At 38.8% G+C, this 20,101-nt stretch overlaps 1 protein-coding gene across 1 annotated transcript in view; it reads left to right on the forward strand.

The window, feature by feature from the left end:
* Positions 1–20,101, forward strand: part of LOC139723248 (uncharacterized) — a 54,394-nt gene that overhangs the window by 11,911 nt on the left and 22,382 nt on the right. Inside the window, exons 2-6 of the mRNA XM_071634506.1 lie at positions 4,630–4,720; positions 5,547–5,649; positions 14,466–14,598; positions 15,725–15,870; positions 18,631–18,945. Of these exons, the coding sequence (XP_071490607.1) occupies positions 4,630–4,720; positions 5,547–5,649; positions 14,466–14,598; positions 15,725–15,870; positions 18,631–18,945 (788 nt within the window). The remainder of the gene's footprint in view (positions 1–4,629; positions 4,721–5,546; positions 5,650–14,465; positions 14,599–15,724; positions 15,871–18,630; positions 18,946–20,101) is intronic.

Genomic DNA, 20,101 nt, shown 5'->3' on the forward strand with positions numbered 1-20,101 from the left:
CGGTACGGTGAGTGTGCATGCTTACCTGCAGCAGGGAGGTGAGAGAAATCACCACCCTGCCTGCAGCAAGCCAGGGACAGGGTTCTGCGACATGCCGATTTTTTTGTTCTCCTCTAAATGTAATGAGAATGCCAGACAAATCTTCTTCGGCTCAAGTGATGTAAACTACGTGTATTTTGTACAAAAGGGACTGAATGTTTTACTTCGACACAGCCGAAATTCGACTCTCGTACTTCGGCTTATCCAAATATTTCTTAGAGAAAATACATAGGGAAAAATCGGGACTTTTTATTTTGCTTCGAGTTAAGTGATTTTCGACTCACTCGACGTCGACTTATCCGAGGTTTACTGTATATGCAATGCTTGCATTATTAGTTTCAAAACTTAGTACATGCATTACCTAATGGAGATTCTCCGCGAAATTTCCAGCCTGAAGGTCAAAGGTCAAAGGTTAAGGGTCAAAGGCCAGGTTTCAATGCCCCCCCCCCCAAAAAAAAAAAAAAAAAAAATTATTTGTACCGTTATCACACTCTTTCTTCATACCTTTAAAATTACTCAATGCATAAACTTCCCCAAAATTCCCCAAATATGTATACCTGCACTCTTAGAAAATTATGGCAAAGCCAGTTCAAGACATTTCTGACAAACCTGTCATTTCAATACTTTGCCAGTTATGTGAAAATGTCATGGATCACACATTGTGAAGACATTGTACTATACGCCTATTGGGAGAATCATGCATTATGGCGGAGGCATCAGTCGCCATAGCGACATTTCTAGTTTTTTTTTTGGTTTTTTTTTGGCTACATTCTACTTAGGTTTTATATAGTCTGCAATGTGTGGAAAGTGAACTTGCAATACTCAGGTGAGTCTGGGACTCAGTGGAGTTCTCTCTTCTTTTTTTTTTTTGGGGGGGGGGAGGGGTGTTTTTATCTCTCACCAATCACTGTCATAGTGGAAAATTCCAATATGATCATGATTTACATGCATGATTCTGGTTTCCATAAAGATACTATAACCTGTATACCTACAAATTGTACTGTAATTTGAGGCTGGGGAGAGTGATTGCTGTCTATTTTGGAATACTATCCACTGGTTTGTTTGTGTGTAAATCTAATTATCTACATTTCTATCTTCCTATGGGGTCATCTCACGAGATCAACACCCTCAAGCCATGCAGCCTAGGAGTTTGATGTTGAAGAAAGGTCCATGAGTCACACAGCCTACAAGTCATATAGCCCATTAGTTTGACACTAGGTAAAAAACAGCCCACGAGTTCGACATTACAACACAGGGCTTAATGTGTCGGTCTCATGGGCCTTGTTTGCTTTAGTGGCTGAACTCATGTGCTGTATGACTCATGGGTTGTATAACTTATGGGCTGTATGACTCACTGGCTGTATTGATGTGGGTGTTGAACTCGTGACGTGCACCCCTTCCTATTACAGTGTGCCATGAGTATTTTACCTCATGTGTACTGCATATAGTGTAGACACCTACTGTACAACTTGTATATTCATGGAAGATAAAAGATGAGATATTGGTCCGGGTCATTCCTGGGGTACGTATCCCATAGAACCCCAAGGGGAAGTCAAAAGAAAAAGAAAAAAACATGCACAGTGTATGTACATCATACCTTTTCATCATCTCCACAATGTATGACCAGATTTCAGCCGAACTTGGCAGGAATTATCCTGTGGGGTAGGTACATGTATGACAGAGGTTGTATATTGTACTAAAATATACAGGATGTCCCAATTGGGCCCAGAGGTGGAGCTCTTGAGAGCTGCTGCCTGATAGACACCAAGCCTAAATTTGCTCCATACAAGAGTAGGATAAGGAATTCAGAGACTCCAACTCTCCCGTTTTCGACGGGAGATCTCCCGCCGAAAGCCCATTTTTGCAAAATCTCCCGTTCTCCCGTTTGAGATTTGATTTCTCCCGCCCTGGCTCTGTGTCTCTCGGTGGAAAGGATTTCTTACTTATTGCTATCGTATGTTGAAAAAATAAGCCTTAGATAGCACCAGAGAACATCTAGAACCCTAGGAACTTCGCGCTTCGCACACATCAACTTGGAGTCTCCCGTTTGCTAGGGGTTTCGGGCGGGAGAATCTCCAGATCAGAAGGTGCTTGGGGTTGGAGTCTCTGGGAATTTGTGTAGTGTATTTTATATGAAGATATATTTACACTGTTGGTAGACCAGGACAAATGTTCCTGGGGCCTCTAAATATGTTTATTGTGTGCACACACTGTACATACACACATGTTCAAATATTAGCATAGTGTGCTGTACTGTAGTTAGTATGCACTGTATACCTGTGAGTTGGGTGCTATTTGCAAATTTACAACCGACATGAATGTGAATGCATAAACATTCTCCATTTAGTACTGTGGGGTAGTGTGCCCCACAATCCAAATTTAACCACTCCCAAAATTGTTCGCAAGTTCCAATTTGCAAAAAAAAAAAAGAATAATTGTATAATAAAGTGAATTTCTTCTGAAGCTTAAGTGTGCATGTAATTTCCCAAACAATTTTTTTTTGAAGTCAAAATTTCTGATCCAGTATGGTATTTTCTATGTACAGTATTAGCAAGATAAGAGAACTGGTTTTGCTCACATTTTTAGACTGAAGTCATGAAGAAAATGGTGGTCTGCATTTGTAGATGTACACTGTAGTCATGTACAATATGTACATACAGTAGAATATGTATACTTACATTGGAAAAAAAAAATGAATCAAATATTTCCACTATTGACGGACCTGCATACATGTACAGCTGTATTTGCATGCATTTTGTACAGATTTTATTTCTAATCTACTGTATACTACAATTACTAGAGTTCTGTGGATGCTCTTGGAATTGAGTTTAAATGTGCTCCCTCTACAGTAGCAGGACCCTAGTGCCTCATTCAGGCTGCGTTTATCTAAAAAAATTCTGAATCAGAATCACGATCCTGCTAAATGCATTTGAGACATTTTCAGAGGTTCGATAAACACAACCGTGTTTTCAAACACGTTTAGAAATGCCGTTTTGAAAAGCCTTTCAAAGGGCCATAACACGTTTGAGACCACGATAGCCGTTCTGTGAGTAGATAAATGCAATGCCGATTTGAAACGCGTTTATATCTCAAGGTCAAATTCCAGCTGTTTCCGGTTGTGTTCTCTGCCCATTATTTGTGTGCGGCTGATGAGGCACGTTTGGTGGTATGCAGTTGACCTTTACTTCCCAGGTCAAACGGCGTAAAGCAGCTGCGCAGTGACACCACTTGAATTGCGATTGTATGATGGTTAGATAAACGTGACTCCCCCAGAATCGCATTTCAAACCACGTTTTCAAACACCGTTCCAAACACGTTTTGAAACATGAGTCTCTCTTTTAAGATAGATAAACGCAGCCTTAATCTTTCATCATTTCAATGAAAAAAAAAATGACTCAGCAGTCTTTGAGAGATATGTGTCCAGTTGATAGCTGTTATGATATCCAAAGTAAGAGCTTTCTACATTGTTCATGTATGAAGATGGTCAAGGGTCATTATAACAAGAGATATGGTCGCCAGCTTATTTGATGGTGGAGGAGCCAACCTGTTGAGGACGAGTCCCGAGTATACTCAGCCAGGGGTCTATGGGAAATGTGTGTTGGTGTGGCAAAATCAGCCCGTCCTCAATGGGTTTAAGAGGCGAGGTTCACCTGCTACTGCTCCCAAGTGGCCTGATGACCCCCTATGGTACACACCTGTGTGCTTAGCACCTGTTTTCTGAAGCCTCACTCTGCATTTGATAAAATGGTTTCCAGACCTCCCAACCATTTCGAATTTGGAGGAGAGAATCTGAATTTTGACCATTCTCAGCTTTTGTTTCAATTAGAGTTTCCTATATCTTTCTTGATTATTGTACTCCACTCTTCTATGGGAATTGCTCTTTCTTTCCTATTTCTTTTGGGCCAAATCATCCCTATTTTTCAGTAAAAGTCTTGGTAATACACACTGAAAGTTCTGACAGTACTTGAATGATAAACAATTTTTCCTAAGCTATCAAAGATATCCTTTTAATATGTAACATATCAGAGAATAATTTCTGTTCAGATTATAATCACACTTACTGAGGCATTAGGGGTTAGACAGCAAATGCTTCAATGGTTTGTATTGCACTGTTTTCAGCTTTCACTTTTAATGAAAATACAGTCCATACAATGTGCAGAACATTACATGTAATGGAGAGTGTGTTGAATCAATGTTGTGCTGAGTAATTGGCTGTCAATACTGTATGTCCAAACACACATGCATACTGTACATTGTAATATCTGGAGAAGGAAACAATTTTGTGTTTATGCAGGGACACCTAAAAGCATTCACGCTGATGTACGTGTAGTATTCTATTCTGTTCTATTTGACTTTAGTAATCCACAGCAGAGTTCAACGTTGGAAAAAAATGTAAGGGGCCTCAGTTTTGCAGTACTAATGACCCTGACCCAGTGTGTGCAGAGGCCATTATTGAAGTGCCCAGACTAGCATAAAATGCAAAAAAAAAAAAAAAAAACCAAAACCAAAACACAAATATGAGGCTAAATTTTGTCTGTCTGAATGTTGCATTCGTAATATTGAATGCATTTTATGTTCTCTCTCTTGCAGTTGGTGATGAGCTGGTTAGTAGCATCGGAAGAGGACTATGTATACTGGTGGGCATATCCAGAGATGATTCGCCAAAAGAAAGAGAATACTTGTAAGTTCAATTTAAAATGCTATAAATATCTCTTCATCTATCACCTTATTTTATCCATTTCTTACAGTCTCAGGAAGCGCCTGATATCTGTCACCAGATATTTTGTCCAGCAAATCATTCATACTCTGCTGAAAAGTAAATTTACATGTAGTTTCAAATTAAGTTCTTTTGATATATGGAGATGTGTTTTTTTTTTTGTCAGTTTTGTACATATGATCTGCACACGTTAACATGTATTATAGTTAAGAAGAATAAATAAATACTAGTAAACAGATGATAAAGACATACAGCATGTTCTCCATTAAAGGCTTGTTAAATGATGTTAGCTTGGTAAAATTTTAGCTACAACTTGAATTCACTGAGTCATCGTAGAAGTAGTGTACTGTAAAAGTGGATATTTTTGCGCTTGGCCGCGTTTCGTGTGTCTGTAATTCTGTTTCGTGTGTCTTTAATTCCGTGGAATCAAGGCATCAACTACTGGAACATATGGCATACAAAAATATTTGGGTGCTTTTATTTTTGTGCAAGCTTCTGGTTGCGCGAAATGCGTGAAAATTTCAACACTGCAAAAATTTCCACTTAAACAGTACTTGTTAGCAATTTTAGATACATTGTATTTTTAAAAATGAATACCGGTAATAGCTCAATGTTTTCAATCTTTTTGCCAGTATTACAGAGAAAGCATGTAACACATACAATGTACAGATAGAGAGTGTGAAGGTATACATACATTTAATGTACATTCCACTCTAGTATGTCTAAATATGAGGAGGCATTTCATGTTGTGCAATGTTGATATTCTTTAAATGCTGTTTGTATTTGACAGAGCCAGAAAAATTTTGAATCTGCGGTTGTTCGATGATGATAACGAGAAGAGATGGACCAAGAGCGTCAAAGACAAGCAGCTGGAAATCTTGTGTGTCAGTCAGGTGGGTCATTGGTTGTACAGGTGGTAATCAGTATTATTCATCAAAATATAGATCATTATAGTGATATTCAGTTTTGTTTTGTTTTGTTTTTGTCACAGTGTTCTGTTGTGTAGGAATGTGTTTCCTGCGTAGAATTATTCAGAATTTCTCAAACTTTACCGTTCTTCCTTTTTTTTTGGGGGGGGGGGGGAAGGGGCAGCTATGTTTGACTTGTTTTGTTTGTGCTTTTCATTTTGTTGTTGAGTTTTCTTCTTTTTTTCCTCTCTCCATTTCTCCATTCTTTAAAACCCAATGTGAAATTTTGACCAAAATGAGGAGTCATTTGTGTGTGTGGGAAATACTGTAAAAGTGGACATTTTCGTGCATTTCGCACAACCGGAAACTAGCGCGAAAATGAAAGCATGCAAATATTTTTGCTTGCCATATGTTCCACTAGTTGATACTTGATTTTGCGGAATTAAAAACATGTGAAGCTCTTCTTACTCAGCTGAGGGCAAAAAATTAGTCTCACGAAAATATCCACTTTTCCAGTGCACACTTGTCTATGTGGTTCAGATGTCCTCCATGGTACATGTAGCTCTATAGCAGGGCCCCCTGGGCCATAGACTGTATGTTTGAATCATCTCCCCTAGATCCACAAATAGTATAGCCAAGCTTTACAACCATTATATTTAGTTACTCGTGGAGGTATAAGAACATGAGTCGTTGATGACAGCGGCATTGGTTGCCCCCAGTTGGCTCCGGAGGGGGTACTGAAATGGGATGGGGCCCTGGTTGCCATGAATTTGTTAAATATTCATGTTTTCTTTTAAGCTGCATGATTAGAGGTTATTGGTGCCTCTTTGGAATTGTCCTGAGGGGTCGCTCATACATTAGCATTTGGTGATGATAGTGAGCGACTAAAGCAGTGCAAATACTGGGCAATAGATACTCTCAATTCTCTGAAAATATTCTCAGTTTCTTAAGAAAAAGAAACACACACAAGAGCACTCCTACTTGTTCCATGCACAATTGACTGGGATGCCTTCACCTTTTGCAAAGGTTGGCACCAAATTACAAGGTTCATGTCAATGAAATTCAGTAGTTTTGAGTGATTATCGTGTTTTAAGATCAACAATCAAAACTTAAATAAGTTCTTTGAAGCCTTTGTCAGATGGGGATCTGGCTACACTGCCCTTTTAGCATCGGTAGAGATTGATCAAAATGATGGCATACCAGGAAAGCTAACACTCCTCATATCATGCAGTTTCTTCAGAAATAATCCCTAATGTTTATGGTACAATTATTACTTTGGGTGCATCAACATGTATGCATGTTGTTACTGTTGTTGTCAGTCTCATATACAATGCTTGTAATAGATATCATATCATAATTACAAAACTGCCATTCTACCATATTCTGTGCAAACAGATTAGCAAACTTGAGTGCCTATCTGTAGGTGTTAAGGTGCACCTGTGTGTTCCATGACATAAAACTTAACAACCCCACCCCTTTTTTTTTCTTTCTTTTTTTGTTCAGAATGACTAAGCAGGAATGAGGGTATAGAGATAAGTGACCAATCTTACTCATTTAGCGCTCAGTTGCATTTATTGCACTTTTCTTTGTGTGGGAACAGTGTTAAGCAGTTTTGACGAAAGAAATATAATGCACTTTAATGGGCTATGAAAAGAGTACATATGTCACTATAAAGGACCATACGATCATCCAGCTGTATATCAATGTTTTGTATTGTGTGTGTGTGTGTGTGGGGGGGGGGGGGTAATACACTGCCTAATATTCACAAGGATAGTGTATGTACACTATAGCATTGTGAGTACAGCTGTGCTATCAGCCCCATGTATACAGTACAAACCCCTGAATGGCCTGTGCTACAAAAGCTCAAGTTAATGCCCTTCTCCACTGGCTGTGGTGCCCCTGGACAAAATTGTGACGTGTCGTCCCTAATAAGGCAGTTCCCTTTCCCCTGAGAAATAACACGGGACAGGGTACCCCCACACACAGTAGCAGCATTAAGGCATTAGTGCCCCCCAGCCCTCTTTTGAGCTGTGGTATAGTATTTGCAATGTGTGCAGGGGATAGTGTTGGCTCAGATGCATTTTGTGTGGTGTAGCATGCCTACACTGTACTTGCAACCCAGAGACACTGTATAACTTGCTATTCAATCGATTGTTCTGGGTCAGTACTCCTTGTCCCAATGTCCCTGTTACAATGTATTAAACTTTTTCCTTATTTTCTTTTTATTTTTTTGCAAATAGCTTGTGAACGTGGCATGAACTTCCATGTGTGTATGATATGAGGAATATCTACAGTATTATACTAGAGAGATGTCTTGTGGGTTTGTGAATTAATCATTGTCCTATTGTTCACCGTAACCCAAAAGACTTGCCCTACATATATCGGCATCAGTTAATGCAGAGGCCAGGGAAAATTATATATTTACTTCAGAAAATATATTTGGGTAAATAATAATTGGAGGTGCTGTGTGCATAAGGTAACTGCATTTCTTTACACAGCCACCTGGAGTAAAATTTGATACCAAAACTGAAATGTCAAGCACCTTGTTTTTGTACAGTGTATGATGGGCTAGAAATGGGGCAACCAGAGCAAACTTTTATTTTGGAAATGCATTGTTACAAAAAGTATACTCTTTGACGAATTATTATTTTTTCTTCAAATCAGATAGAAAAAAAAAATACATTGTGGATGAAATACAACAAGAAGATACATTTCTATTTTGGAGTTGTGATGTAGGTGTGTAATTGCACACAGAAGGAGTATTGCTCTTATTTACTACTCATGGAAATTATGTTGAAATGCATCTTTTCATCTTATGTTTTTGTTCATCTTTTTTTTTTTTCAGAGCTAAGGATGACGCTAATAAACATGTATGTCTAAAACAACTACTGTAAAACGAGGAATGATAGCACATATTTTAATTTCACAAATTTTGCGAGTGGCAACATTTGAAAAATTAAAATGAATGTGAAAGTTCTTGCCTACACAATATGCATTTTACTCCAGTGGCAATTCATGAAAATTCATGCCACAAGAAATGCCGTCAGCTCCAATTAGCAAAATTTTCATGCCACGAATATATATTGTTTTATAGTGTGTGTGTGTTCAATCACAAAAAAAAATCATGAATATGCTGAATTTCTTCTCCAAATTTGCCCATAAATAAAACTTTAGAGTAGTGGTGTAGATTGTGAATTGCACAGGGCACCTTCATATTCACTTATCATATTTATTGAATGAGAGAAATGTTGAACAAACAGTAAATTCTGTTATAGATATATACACTTTAAACATACAGGGTATTTGTACATTGTACACACAGATGTATCATACAGTAGAGATCAATTTTAATATCAAAATCTGAATAACTTATTTATAGCCAGTATCTCAAAATTGTGGTAAGAATGTTTGTTTGGGGGGAAAGACTTATATCTTCCAGTAAAAATAGCATCACCTGGTATACCATGTGTGAACAGGTAAACTTACTGTATCTGGGGAGTGGGGATCATACAAATTATGCCTTTCAATGGGGCATTTAGAGTCGTGGCTGTGAAAGTTCAGATTATTTCCACTGCCACACATGCACTGTACCATTCCCCGACCCCCACCCCCCCCCATTACCATTGTTCATTTTCACTGAAAAATAACTTGCATTTTCATTGTGTACTTTATTCAGTAAGATAATCGTGCATTTTGTGCAAGGGCAGACTTTGTAGCAAAGATCATTCAAATGGGTACATGTCACAAGTCTGACACCCATGAGTCATTTAGCCCTCAGACCTTTTCTGCCTAGTGTCGGACTCGTGGGCCTTGTTTGCCTACTGTCAGACTCTTGGACCTTTTTCGCCTTGTGTCAAGCTCATGGGCTGTGTGACTCGTGGGCTGTATGACTCATGGGTTTCGGGCTTGTGGGATGACCCCAAACATACAATGAAAGAAATCTTCCTCAGGTGCAATAGATAAAAGTTATTAGAATCGTTCCTGAATGTGTTTCATATGACAGCCCCAAAACTCTAAAAGCAATGCCCCATACTGTAACAGGGCCCCATATGACCGTAGCAATGAACATCCCCATGTCCTTAAAGCAATTTTATCTTTCTGCTGGATTACTATGTTAGTACAGATAGAGAGCAAAGATGAAAAGTTTTGGTGCTGCCCCGGGGTTGGCCCATTTGGGCCGGGGGCTTGTTTTGAAATGTAACCATTTTATCATCATCATCATCTCTCTTTCTCATGGGTATCGACACTGACGACAGGTTGTGTACGTACATGTAGGTTGCCATGGGGCTTCCACCTCCCTGGTTGTACAGTATTGTGTCTACTGAACATTAGATGCTATTAAAATGATGATTACGTATACAATGTACATTGTAGGGCCCCTGGAGAGCCAGCTATACAATTAGGTGTAATGGCTCACCCTAGGGGGTACCGTAGGGAGGGTGCATCAAGGTCCAATTTACCGTGACACTCATGTGAGCAAGGAGCTCCTATGGTCTGTAGGTTTTATTCATGAATTGATTCAAGAATGGATACACACAAGACAGTCAATACAAGAACAAGAACAACAAAAACACTGCCACTAAACATCGGCAGCCATTCATACCAGTGATCATTTAGGTGTCACATGTGCCCAGTGTGATCCACCTTTGCCAAAAAAGAGAAAGAAATGAAAGTGATGTGGCTGCATGTCATAGGCTGCGTTTATATACAAATTTTCTGAGGCAGAATCACAATCCTTAACGTGTTTGAGCTATTTTCAGGGGTTAGATAAACACAACCGTGTTTTCAATCGCGTTTGGAAAAGCCTTTTTGAAACACCTTTCAAAGGGCGTTTTGAAACACATTTGAGACCACGATCGCCATTTTGTAGGTAGATAAACGCAATGCCGATTTGAAACGTGTTTATATCTCAAGGTCAAATTCCAGCTGTTTCCGGTTATGTTCTCTGGCCATTATTTGTGTGTGAATGATGAGGCATGTTTGGTGGTATGCAGTTGACCTTTACATCCCGAGTCAAACAGCGCAAAGCAGCTGCGCAGTGACACCACTGGAATCGCAATTGTATGATGGTTTAAACATTGCAACCTGAGAATCGCGTTTCAAACCACGTTTGCAAACCCTGTTCCAAACACGTTTTGGAGCGTGATTCTCTCTCTCAAGTTAGATAAACGAGGCCATAATCCTTTCACACCGGAAGTGAATGCACAGTACACCCAGCATTTCATTCATTGGCTGAACATGTTGTACATACAGCGAGCTCATTTCACATCGATGTTCAAAGTCAGGGTTCTAAGTTTCTTTGTACATGTGCCAGTATGGATATTCCCTTGAGCTGGCAAAACCAACATAGATGTCTATAATGATTAATTGAAATAGGAGGGCCTCCTCAGGGTCTTACATCTGTATGTGCACCTGTCCATCTGGAAGGCCAATACAAAATACAACTTAATGTTGATCTATTGGTAGATACTAAAAGTACCTGTATATCAAAGAGTATTTCCTGGTAGAGTGTGGCTTCAAATCATCTACACTATATATGAAAAAAAAAAAGAGTAGAAATACTGCACATTTTCACTTGAATGTTGTTTATAAAACTGCAAGTTTGTTGAAGGGCCCATGGGAATACTGTACATGGTTAGTGATGCCATATTGGGCTGTAAAAATACCAGTATCCACAACTGCTACATCAATTGCATTGCACACTCAAAAGGGAAGCATGTAATCATAGTTTGTTGTAAATGCCCTGTAATGAGCAGTCAGATACTTGTGTGGCAAAAAACAAAACAAAAAGAAGAAAAATTCTTGTAGTTGCTGTATAGTGACATAGATTGATATAATGTATGAATATTGGTGGATTCCCTGTGGCAGCTGTAGTCCGCGAGCCAGGAGATATACTGGTTTTACATTTTGAATTGAATTTTAAGGAACGATTTAGCATGTTTATTGTTTCAAGTTGCACAAGTAGTTGGCCACTACTCAAGATTGCAAAGAATGTATGAAGTGGTGAGGGAGCGCCAGTTACACTGTAACAATGCTTTCAAAACTAGGGGCCCAAATCTGAGACACATGTACAATATTCCTTAATGTGAAACTCATGGGAAACGAAGGTACATGTACACTGTATTCAGCGTAGTCCAACACCCACCAATACATGCCCCACACTCAGATTGAACTAGGGAGATGCATCTTTGTAGAACTAATGTTCAGGAAATATCTGGCATGGTCCAAAGTTGTGCAAAGTATACAGTGTATGTGTCATGTACAGCTGTATACAATTTATGTGCAACATACAGGTATGTCACCAGCTTCTGCTACACACTTGATACGGAGGATAGAATCTGCCAGACACCTAATTATTCTCACCCCCACCCTCAATTACATTGTATAATGTATCAGAGCTCAGCTGAAAAATAACCTTTCAAACACCCACAAGAAATATTCACTGTTGTCCATGGTTATACGACTTCTGCCAGAATGTCACGAGTGGTTGCACCCTCAGCCCCTTTCCTTTCTTAGCAGTCACATGTCTGACAGATATTTTCTCATGGGTTTCAAAGCATTGCCTTTCCAGTTCACCCAGTTCAGGTTTGGGGCCCCTGATTTTACTATAAATCTGGGTGGCTCTTGTCACGATCAAAAATGTCTGGCAGTGGCCAGTCATGAGTTTAAACCATAACAAATGTGTTCCTAGAGATTCCATTAGTTTTCCTTTTCCACCTACAGTGATTGAACTGAAATTTGTGTCCCCTTTCTTCAGTCCACCTGGCCATACCTGCCACTGAGAATGCTCCCAGACCATCATTTTTTTGCATTGGATGACTGTGCAAATGTTTGTGAACTTAAAAATTTGGGTCTCTTTTTTGTTAGGCGGGCACCCCTGGCCCCCTCTGGGCACTCATTTGCGACGAGATCAAGTATTTCGATTGGAGTGCTTTGATCGGATGTCATGGGGAGATTTCCCCCCTACATGGCTGATCCGCTGTGGCCTCAGTGCCTTCCGACTGGGCTGGCTCTGGTTCAAGGGGAGCCATGGGGCACTTCCAGACAGCCAAGGCTAGAATGGCCTTGCCCCAAAATTTATGAAATTTGTGAAATAGAAGCCTATGTCAGTGCACTTGTACATCATCAATATTGCTTTAGCACCAGTACCATGCTGCCAGCAGTTTTTATAGTATATAAATTATGCACATTTATGAGCATGCGGGAGTGATGTATGTTGCATGTTTGAGGGCTTTTACATTGAAAATGCATGGGACCCTCCATACCAAGTACATTTGTGTCAACAAAATTATCATTACATGTACATTTGTATGTTACAGTGTATATGTAGTAGGCGAGCTGCATTCTTTCTAAGTTGCAATCTCAAAACTGTCAGTCAATCAGGATATTTATGTGTATGAGGTGCACTCTCAGGTTAAAAGACACTTACAAAAAAAAAAAAAAAAAAAAAAACCACAAAAGAATACTGAGCCTGCAATTGCAGAAGGAACAAATATCTGATATTGGCAGAAATGGAGTCAGTTGAACTTTTTATACCCTGCACAACATACTGATATCCATTGATAGCTAGCTCACAGTGATACTTTCGGGCCTTACAATACCTCAGCCGACTGCAATGTTGGTTGTACAAAGTGCGTTTACTATTAGACTGCAGCCGACATTGCAAGATTTCACATGGCAGTATAGTATGTACAGATCTATGCATGCTGTGTAATGATTTCACTCTGTGGCTATGTGTACCAACATTTGGATCAAATGAGCATGCTTCAAGACTACTTCATCCAGAGAATTTTGCTTGAAATGGAATTGTTATTTTAACATCATATCTCTGAAGTAAAAAAAAAAGCACAGCAGTAAAATCAAAGTTTATTACAGTGTCAGAGAAGTCATCATTCAAGATTGGGACTCCAATGGTTTTTGCGAAATTTTACTCGTTGTCACGTTTATTTAGCATTGGGGCCCAGTTTAGGGACCCTTTTACAATGTAGCCTTTGAAGTTTGAGTGTGCTCTATTCAAAACATGTTAATATGGTTAGACAATTATGTAGGGGATGGGTAAAAGTTTTTCATGACAATTCCAGGGGGGGGGGGGGGGGTTAACCCTTTCACCTCTATTTCTCAAAATGTAAAATCTGATTCGACAGGAATTGAAGGGAAAATAAGGAATGCAAGCAACATTATAGTTTAACTCAACAAATTCACAAGTTTCATTTTGGTCTCGTTGGGGGGGGGGGGGGGTGGTTATGTGGCAGGGCTACTGAGGGCCTAAACACATCCTAGTGTAAACTGAACTTTGTCAAGATATCTCGAAGGGTAAAGAATGACAGTTGATCAAAGGGCCTGTGAAGAGGTCGTTATGATTTGCTTTTTGATACTATGCAATTAAGGAGGCACCACAGGTAGTTGCATTACCCACCCCCTACTCTTGTTTGTGTTCATGCCTTTAGCATTTTACTGAAAAACCAGAAACTTCATGGTAGTGAAATTTTGTTAGAACCATGGCTGGTGTAAATGGAAGGGCCTTGTATTATCCTGTTGGTCCAAAACCTAATGAAATGATGTCTGTCTGTAATTCAAATGACCTAATAACTCATTACAGATGTATTGTGAAATGACAGTGTGAGGGCCAAGAAAACATGTTTCACTAGGTCAGAAAATGGTCAGTGGAATTTGTTTCTGGTGTAACTGCACTGGGCAGGTGGATTGTTTGAAATTTGTGCAGCAGCTTGTGTGCTATTGTAAGGTACCTGCTGATTGCCCTGGTTGTCACAGCTTGTCTTCGTCCTTGCGTATTTTTACAGTTCACACTCTACTCGGTTCTGAAGGGAAACAAACCGGACTTTCACCAGGCTATGCCCGGGGAGCAGTCGCAGGCATTCTACAACGAGTTTCTGGCCCTGCTCAGAAGAGACTACGATGCAGACAAAGTCAAAGGTATAATATCCAGGAAAAATATATAGTATGTAATGTCATTGAGAAATTTTACTTTATTCAAGTTTGGTTGTTTTGGGACGTTTAGGGAGAAATCGCTGTTAGAAGATATGGCAGAGTTTGCCTGTTAGTTTACAATGGTAATTGTGGAGGATGTCTACAATGTGTACACATTATCTAATGTCAAGCTTAGCTTATAAATGAATAAAGAAAATTATACACATACATATAATAATATTTGTGAACCAGAGATAAACTCACCCACACTACTTTGTCTCACTGAGTGTATCCTTTTTGTTGTTTGTAGGTTAAATATCTTCAGTTGTGTATGTCAGATTTTTCATGCTGGAGAACCAAGTGAATGGAGATGCCGTAGCGGGAATATTGTTAGAAAACAAAAGAAGGGTCATTGCACACACACACACACACACACACACACACACACACACACACACACACACACACACACACACACACACACACACACACACACACACATATACAATGTAAACTGTAACTTATGTGGCAGACATTGTGTTCAAACTCAGGTCCATGAGATCTGTGTGACAAAGCAGATTCTTCTTTCGAGGCAAGACGGGGAATTCTTGGAAAATGGATTTCCACATGTAGCAATGTAATTAGTCAAATTTCATTTTGTTCAGAGAGGATTCAGAATCCACCCTTCAGTGTCAAGAACCATGTGACAAGTGAATGATGACCTATAAAGTGTATTCATCCATCACTAAAACAGTAATAATAATAACAACAACAACAAAATGAATAGTGAAATCAATGCGTGTGTAGCAAGTTGGTATAAGACAGTACAAAAAATTAAGTGATTCAGTAGATTCTTGGATTTGGATGTTTGAAATAAGATTAAAAACTCAGACATTCAGTCATGTTACATTATATCTTCACTTCCCTTTTTTGCAAAGCTGCAATAGTGCTTCCTTAGTGCTATCACATTTACTGCACAGTTTTCCATGGGGTTATGTCAATGTGAACATGATGTATGAACACCATTATTTAAGACATAATTTGTGATAATATTATCAAATTTGATGAACCGTATCTCAGTTCTTCTCAAGGTTATGACTCTTGTTATGCATGCATACGTTACGAATCACAGATGGCAGGTTTGGAGCGTACATGCAGGTTCAAATCCAAAATGATGGTCCGGTGACCATCCAGCTGGAGTCTCCCCAAGACACCACTCCCCCTGCCCCGGAGGACACTGCCGCTGCCAGCAAAGAGGTCTTGCGTCAGGCTAGGCAGGTGAGTCCACATATTGTGCTCTCAAAGCATCATTTTTTCTGTAAATGAAAAATGTATACATCCATGTTGTTGCCTTCAGTGTTGTCAATTTCAATCATTTGTTGTTTTTATATAATTAGGAATTGAATATTTTTGTTTTCTTAAATTTCTTTGTGACATATTGCTGTGAATATAAGTTTAGTGGATGAAATGGTATTATATTTCTTCTGTCAATACGTTTTTATTGCTTTCAGTACATTTAAACGTACACTACATGTCCGTGTATGTCTGTCTTTGTAGAATTTGGGTAATGTGAAACAAAACACTTGTTCAGAATTTGATTGTGTAAAGGAAAAGCATTAATATCTTTATGAAATATGTTTGTGGTTACTTTCACCCTGAAAATCACTGCAAGACTTGAGGGAAATTATATTATTTTCTCCTTTGTGATGATTGAAGCATATATTTCCTTCTCGACAATGTTTGAGGCATATGCAATCTTTACAGTATACAGTTGATATGTAGCTCCTGCAGTTTCTTCAATAAAATACTGTAGCTATGATAAGATCTATGAAGTTAGCAAATGATGGTTTGTTAGATAATTAAGAATGCCTGCCAGTTCCCTTCATTTAAGCTTTTTTTTTGTTTTTTTGTAAAGCTCAACAACATCTGAAAATTTTATAGCATTTTTTTTTTCATCCATACAAGATTTGGACAGATGATTCTTTGTGTGATCTTGTGTTCATTCTTTGTCATTTAGTTTGTGCCCATCTTGCTACCTATGAAGTAGATTCTATTTTGACAGTATTCTTTACTACAAGCTCATTCTTAGTATATTATGTGTTCATTTACATTCATGTAAGGCCAAGGCATGAAGGTCTACCCTGTGCATTACGGCCACAGTCATTATATGTTTTATAGTAATGAAAGAGCTGTGTAACGTTCTGTGTGGATTGTTCACTAATATTAATTGCCTTCAAAAGTGTGTGTTGTTGTTGGTGATAAGCGCTTCTTTTACAATGTATCTTACACCATAGATACAAGTTTTGCAGTTTATAAGTGTATTTACTAAAATTTCATTCCAAAATATTTGTTATTACACATGAAAGAGGGTGAAAAAAGGTGTTCGATAGCTTGACTTCACGACTGATTTGTTCAGCATTGCAGAGTTCTTTTGATTTGATTTGATCCAAAAGATTTGAGAGCAGCCATCTTTTATGATGCAACAGTTTTGGTTGCAATTAACTTGAGAGTTGTTGTTTTTTTGGGGGGGTTGTTAATATGCATGTATGTGTGTTTGTGTGTGTGTGTGTGTGTGTGTGTGTGTGTGTGTATGTGTGTGTGGGTGTTTGCTAGAATTCATCTTTCCATTTCTGTAGAAAATTCATTTGTATGCGTCGTTGTGATACATTCACACATAATCACCCCCGTGTGGGTGGGTTCAGTGATTCAAGTCAGGGATTTACAGTATAGGCGTGCATTTGCAAATATTAACTGCGAATTCAAATTCAATCCAGTTCAAAGATATGATCGAGTAGCTCACGAGACGCGATCTCCGGAGAAAATCTGCTCCATCCAAAATCGTTTTCGGTTAGACCAAAGGTTAGTGCCACACAAGTCTGTTCCACTCTTATTTCTATGAAGATGTATTGGTGTTACTTTGATCCACTGTGTGTGTACCATTATATGTTGTAGGCCTAACATTCTAGAATAGCTTTGTACAACAAAACAAACCGTACAGCGATACCTCTTTCAAGAAGAAGGCACTACCACTAAAATGAATTGAATCCATGGCTGTATAATCATCATGATATATCAACTCATCAATCTTGCCTATAATTTTGTATTTTTAAGAAATCTTCATCTGTTGGTCCATAAAAAATTTCCACATACACCAAATGTCCCAAATGTTACAACCGGTAGAAATCTACTGTCTCATTATTTTCGCATTACTTCTTCAGTATGCAAATGCAAATGAAACATGCAAGTGGGTGTAAAGACTGTGAGTCACTCATGAGAATCTTCATTTTGTGGGAGTGTCCTAATTGCTTGAAATGAACCATGTGTGCATTTAAGAATTCAGTTACACTTAACTTGTAGTCTATTCATTTATGTTTTATCTTATGTGAGAGACAGTGTTATATCCTAGGCTATGGAAGTACCATCAGTAAAGGCATATCACTGATTTGCTTGTAGTAGGCTATGTAGATAGAGTAGGCACAGTAAGCAGTGCATCTTTACAGGTTTGCAGAACAAGCTTACAGTACACATGTAGAAAGTCTTAAGGCTATGTTCTATTTTAGTGAGTCCCTGTGATGTTTATCGGTATACTAAATTTTGTAATGAATACAATTAACCAAGTTGACATACTGTTAATCACACAATGTTTATCATCCTTCCATTGTGTATTTAAACTTGTAGATACTGTCAAAATAGAGTCATCTTCTTGTAGCAAATGTGATGTCAAATTTGGCATAGTTTAGGGAAAACATTCTGCATCATGTCCCATATGAATGTGTCTTAAGACTAGGAAATTAGCAAAAAGCAGGCAGATAAGTGATGTTATTTACAATTTCAGTTGTAATGTCATTACCGAGTACTTTTGCCTCTCACTCTCAGATGTGTGATAAAGTTTTGGCATTAAGTATGTATTCAGCATTAAATGTGTACAAAACATGAGCAGTGATGTGTATATTGTCATTGCACTTCTGCTGCGGATGCAACAAGAGTTTTCTTCCCCCCAAAACAGAATTTCGACCATCATTTTTCCCCCGCATGCAGGAAGAGCTGCGTGATGAGGTCAATGCCTCGAACGAGGGCTCGCCGTATCACCCTTCGTCCAGTGGCAGTGGTCACTTTGAGAGCGAAACCAGGGTGAAGACGGAGAGCTACCTGGTGTGCTGCGTGTGCCGATTTGTGCGGGTGGCAGCCGACGGGAGTGACCGCGCCACCACCATGTGCGGCAGCTGTGGGGAGGGTCTCCACCAGGAATGCTCCATCATGCACCAGTGTCGGCTTGGCGCCAATGACCTGGTCAGATCGGAGCCCGGTAATCAGGAGAACTCCCAGCCGCAAGTGTCCTACGCCTCGTCAGGAGTGAGTATCCATTGTCAGTCCACGGTGGTCGTTGGTCACATCTTTTTACACAGTGACTGTGACTGTATGGTGCTTTTGTGAAATATGTTTCACTCTACACGACTAACCAGAAGCATCTCCCGGTGCATTCTCACTGCAGACTGTCAAACGCATGAATCCAAAATGCATAGAATAAGCTTGATATAAAATGATTTGACTATGCAACTTTGGTGGAAAGTGTTGTTTTTTGTTTTTGTTTTTGTTGTTTTTTCTTAATCCGTAATAGTCACATTGTATGTTAGTGAGGACATTTTGATTAAGTGCCCTGTTCATGATGCCCATGCTTATTGAAATTCATACAAATGGATCGTCTCTGAATATGGCAGAGGCCCCATTACTATCCTTTGTACATTTCTTTGTGTTAGATCCAATCTTGTTCAGAAATCGCACTGTCATTTGTTTGTATAAGGGGGTGTGTTTACATGTATATCATTGATCTTTGTACATTTTCTAAACTGTCATTTTGGTCAATAGTTTGTGGTTACTGGAGGACCCAAACTCCCTTTCAAATGGATTGTGCACAATTTATTTTCTCATTTCAATGCAGTTGCAATCACATTGCAAATGGGCAATTCCGCGGTTAGTAACGTTACATTTGAACAAATTTAGATATTCGTTTTTACTACAAAATTACCATTTATTCATTTCAAGTCAAAATTATGTCAAAAACATATTCATCCTTCCCATGTTTATGATACAGAAAAGAATGAATACAATCCAAGAAATATTAGAATTGCTATGGCAACTTAAAGGGCTGGTTAGTAACGTTACGAAAAAAGGACATGACAAAAAAATCAATGTCTTGTGACAAAAAGTTTGCAAAAATTCAAGTTACTTCAAACAAAGTGTTGCATTAATTTCAATTATTGCATCATGACAAATGTTCATGCAAATTTTTTTAGCAGTTCGACCATAATTTTTTAGCTAGACCCCAAAAGCATGGTTAGTAACGTTACGGTTAGTAACGTTACATTTGTCCGGAGTAATTCCGCAGGTCATTTCACCCTTTTGTAATTGACAAAATGTCACATGACTTCTGGAGTATTTAAATGTATTCATCTTTTACCCTTTAGCAAAGCTTTGAGGAAAAAACTTCAAAGGAACCCACTGTAATTTG

The sequence above is a fragment of the Diadema antillarum genome, unplaced genomic scaffold (genome assembly GCF_040938485.1).
Source record: "Diadema antillarum isolate AM-2024a unplaced genomic scaffold, OU_Dant_1.0 scf00000183, whole genome shotgun sequence".
Classification (NCBI taxonomy): domain Eukaryota; kingdom Metazoa; phylum Echinodermata; class Echinoidea; order Diadematoida; family Diadematidae; genus Diadema; species Diadema antillarum.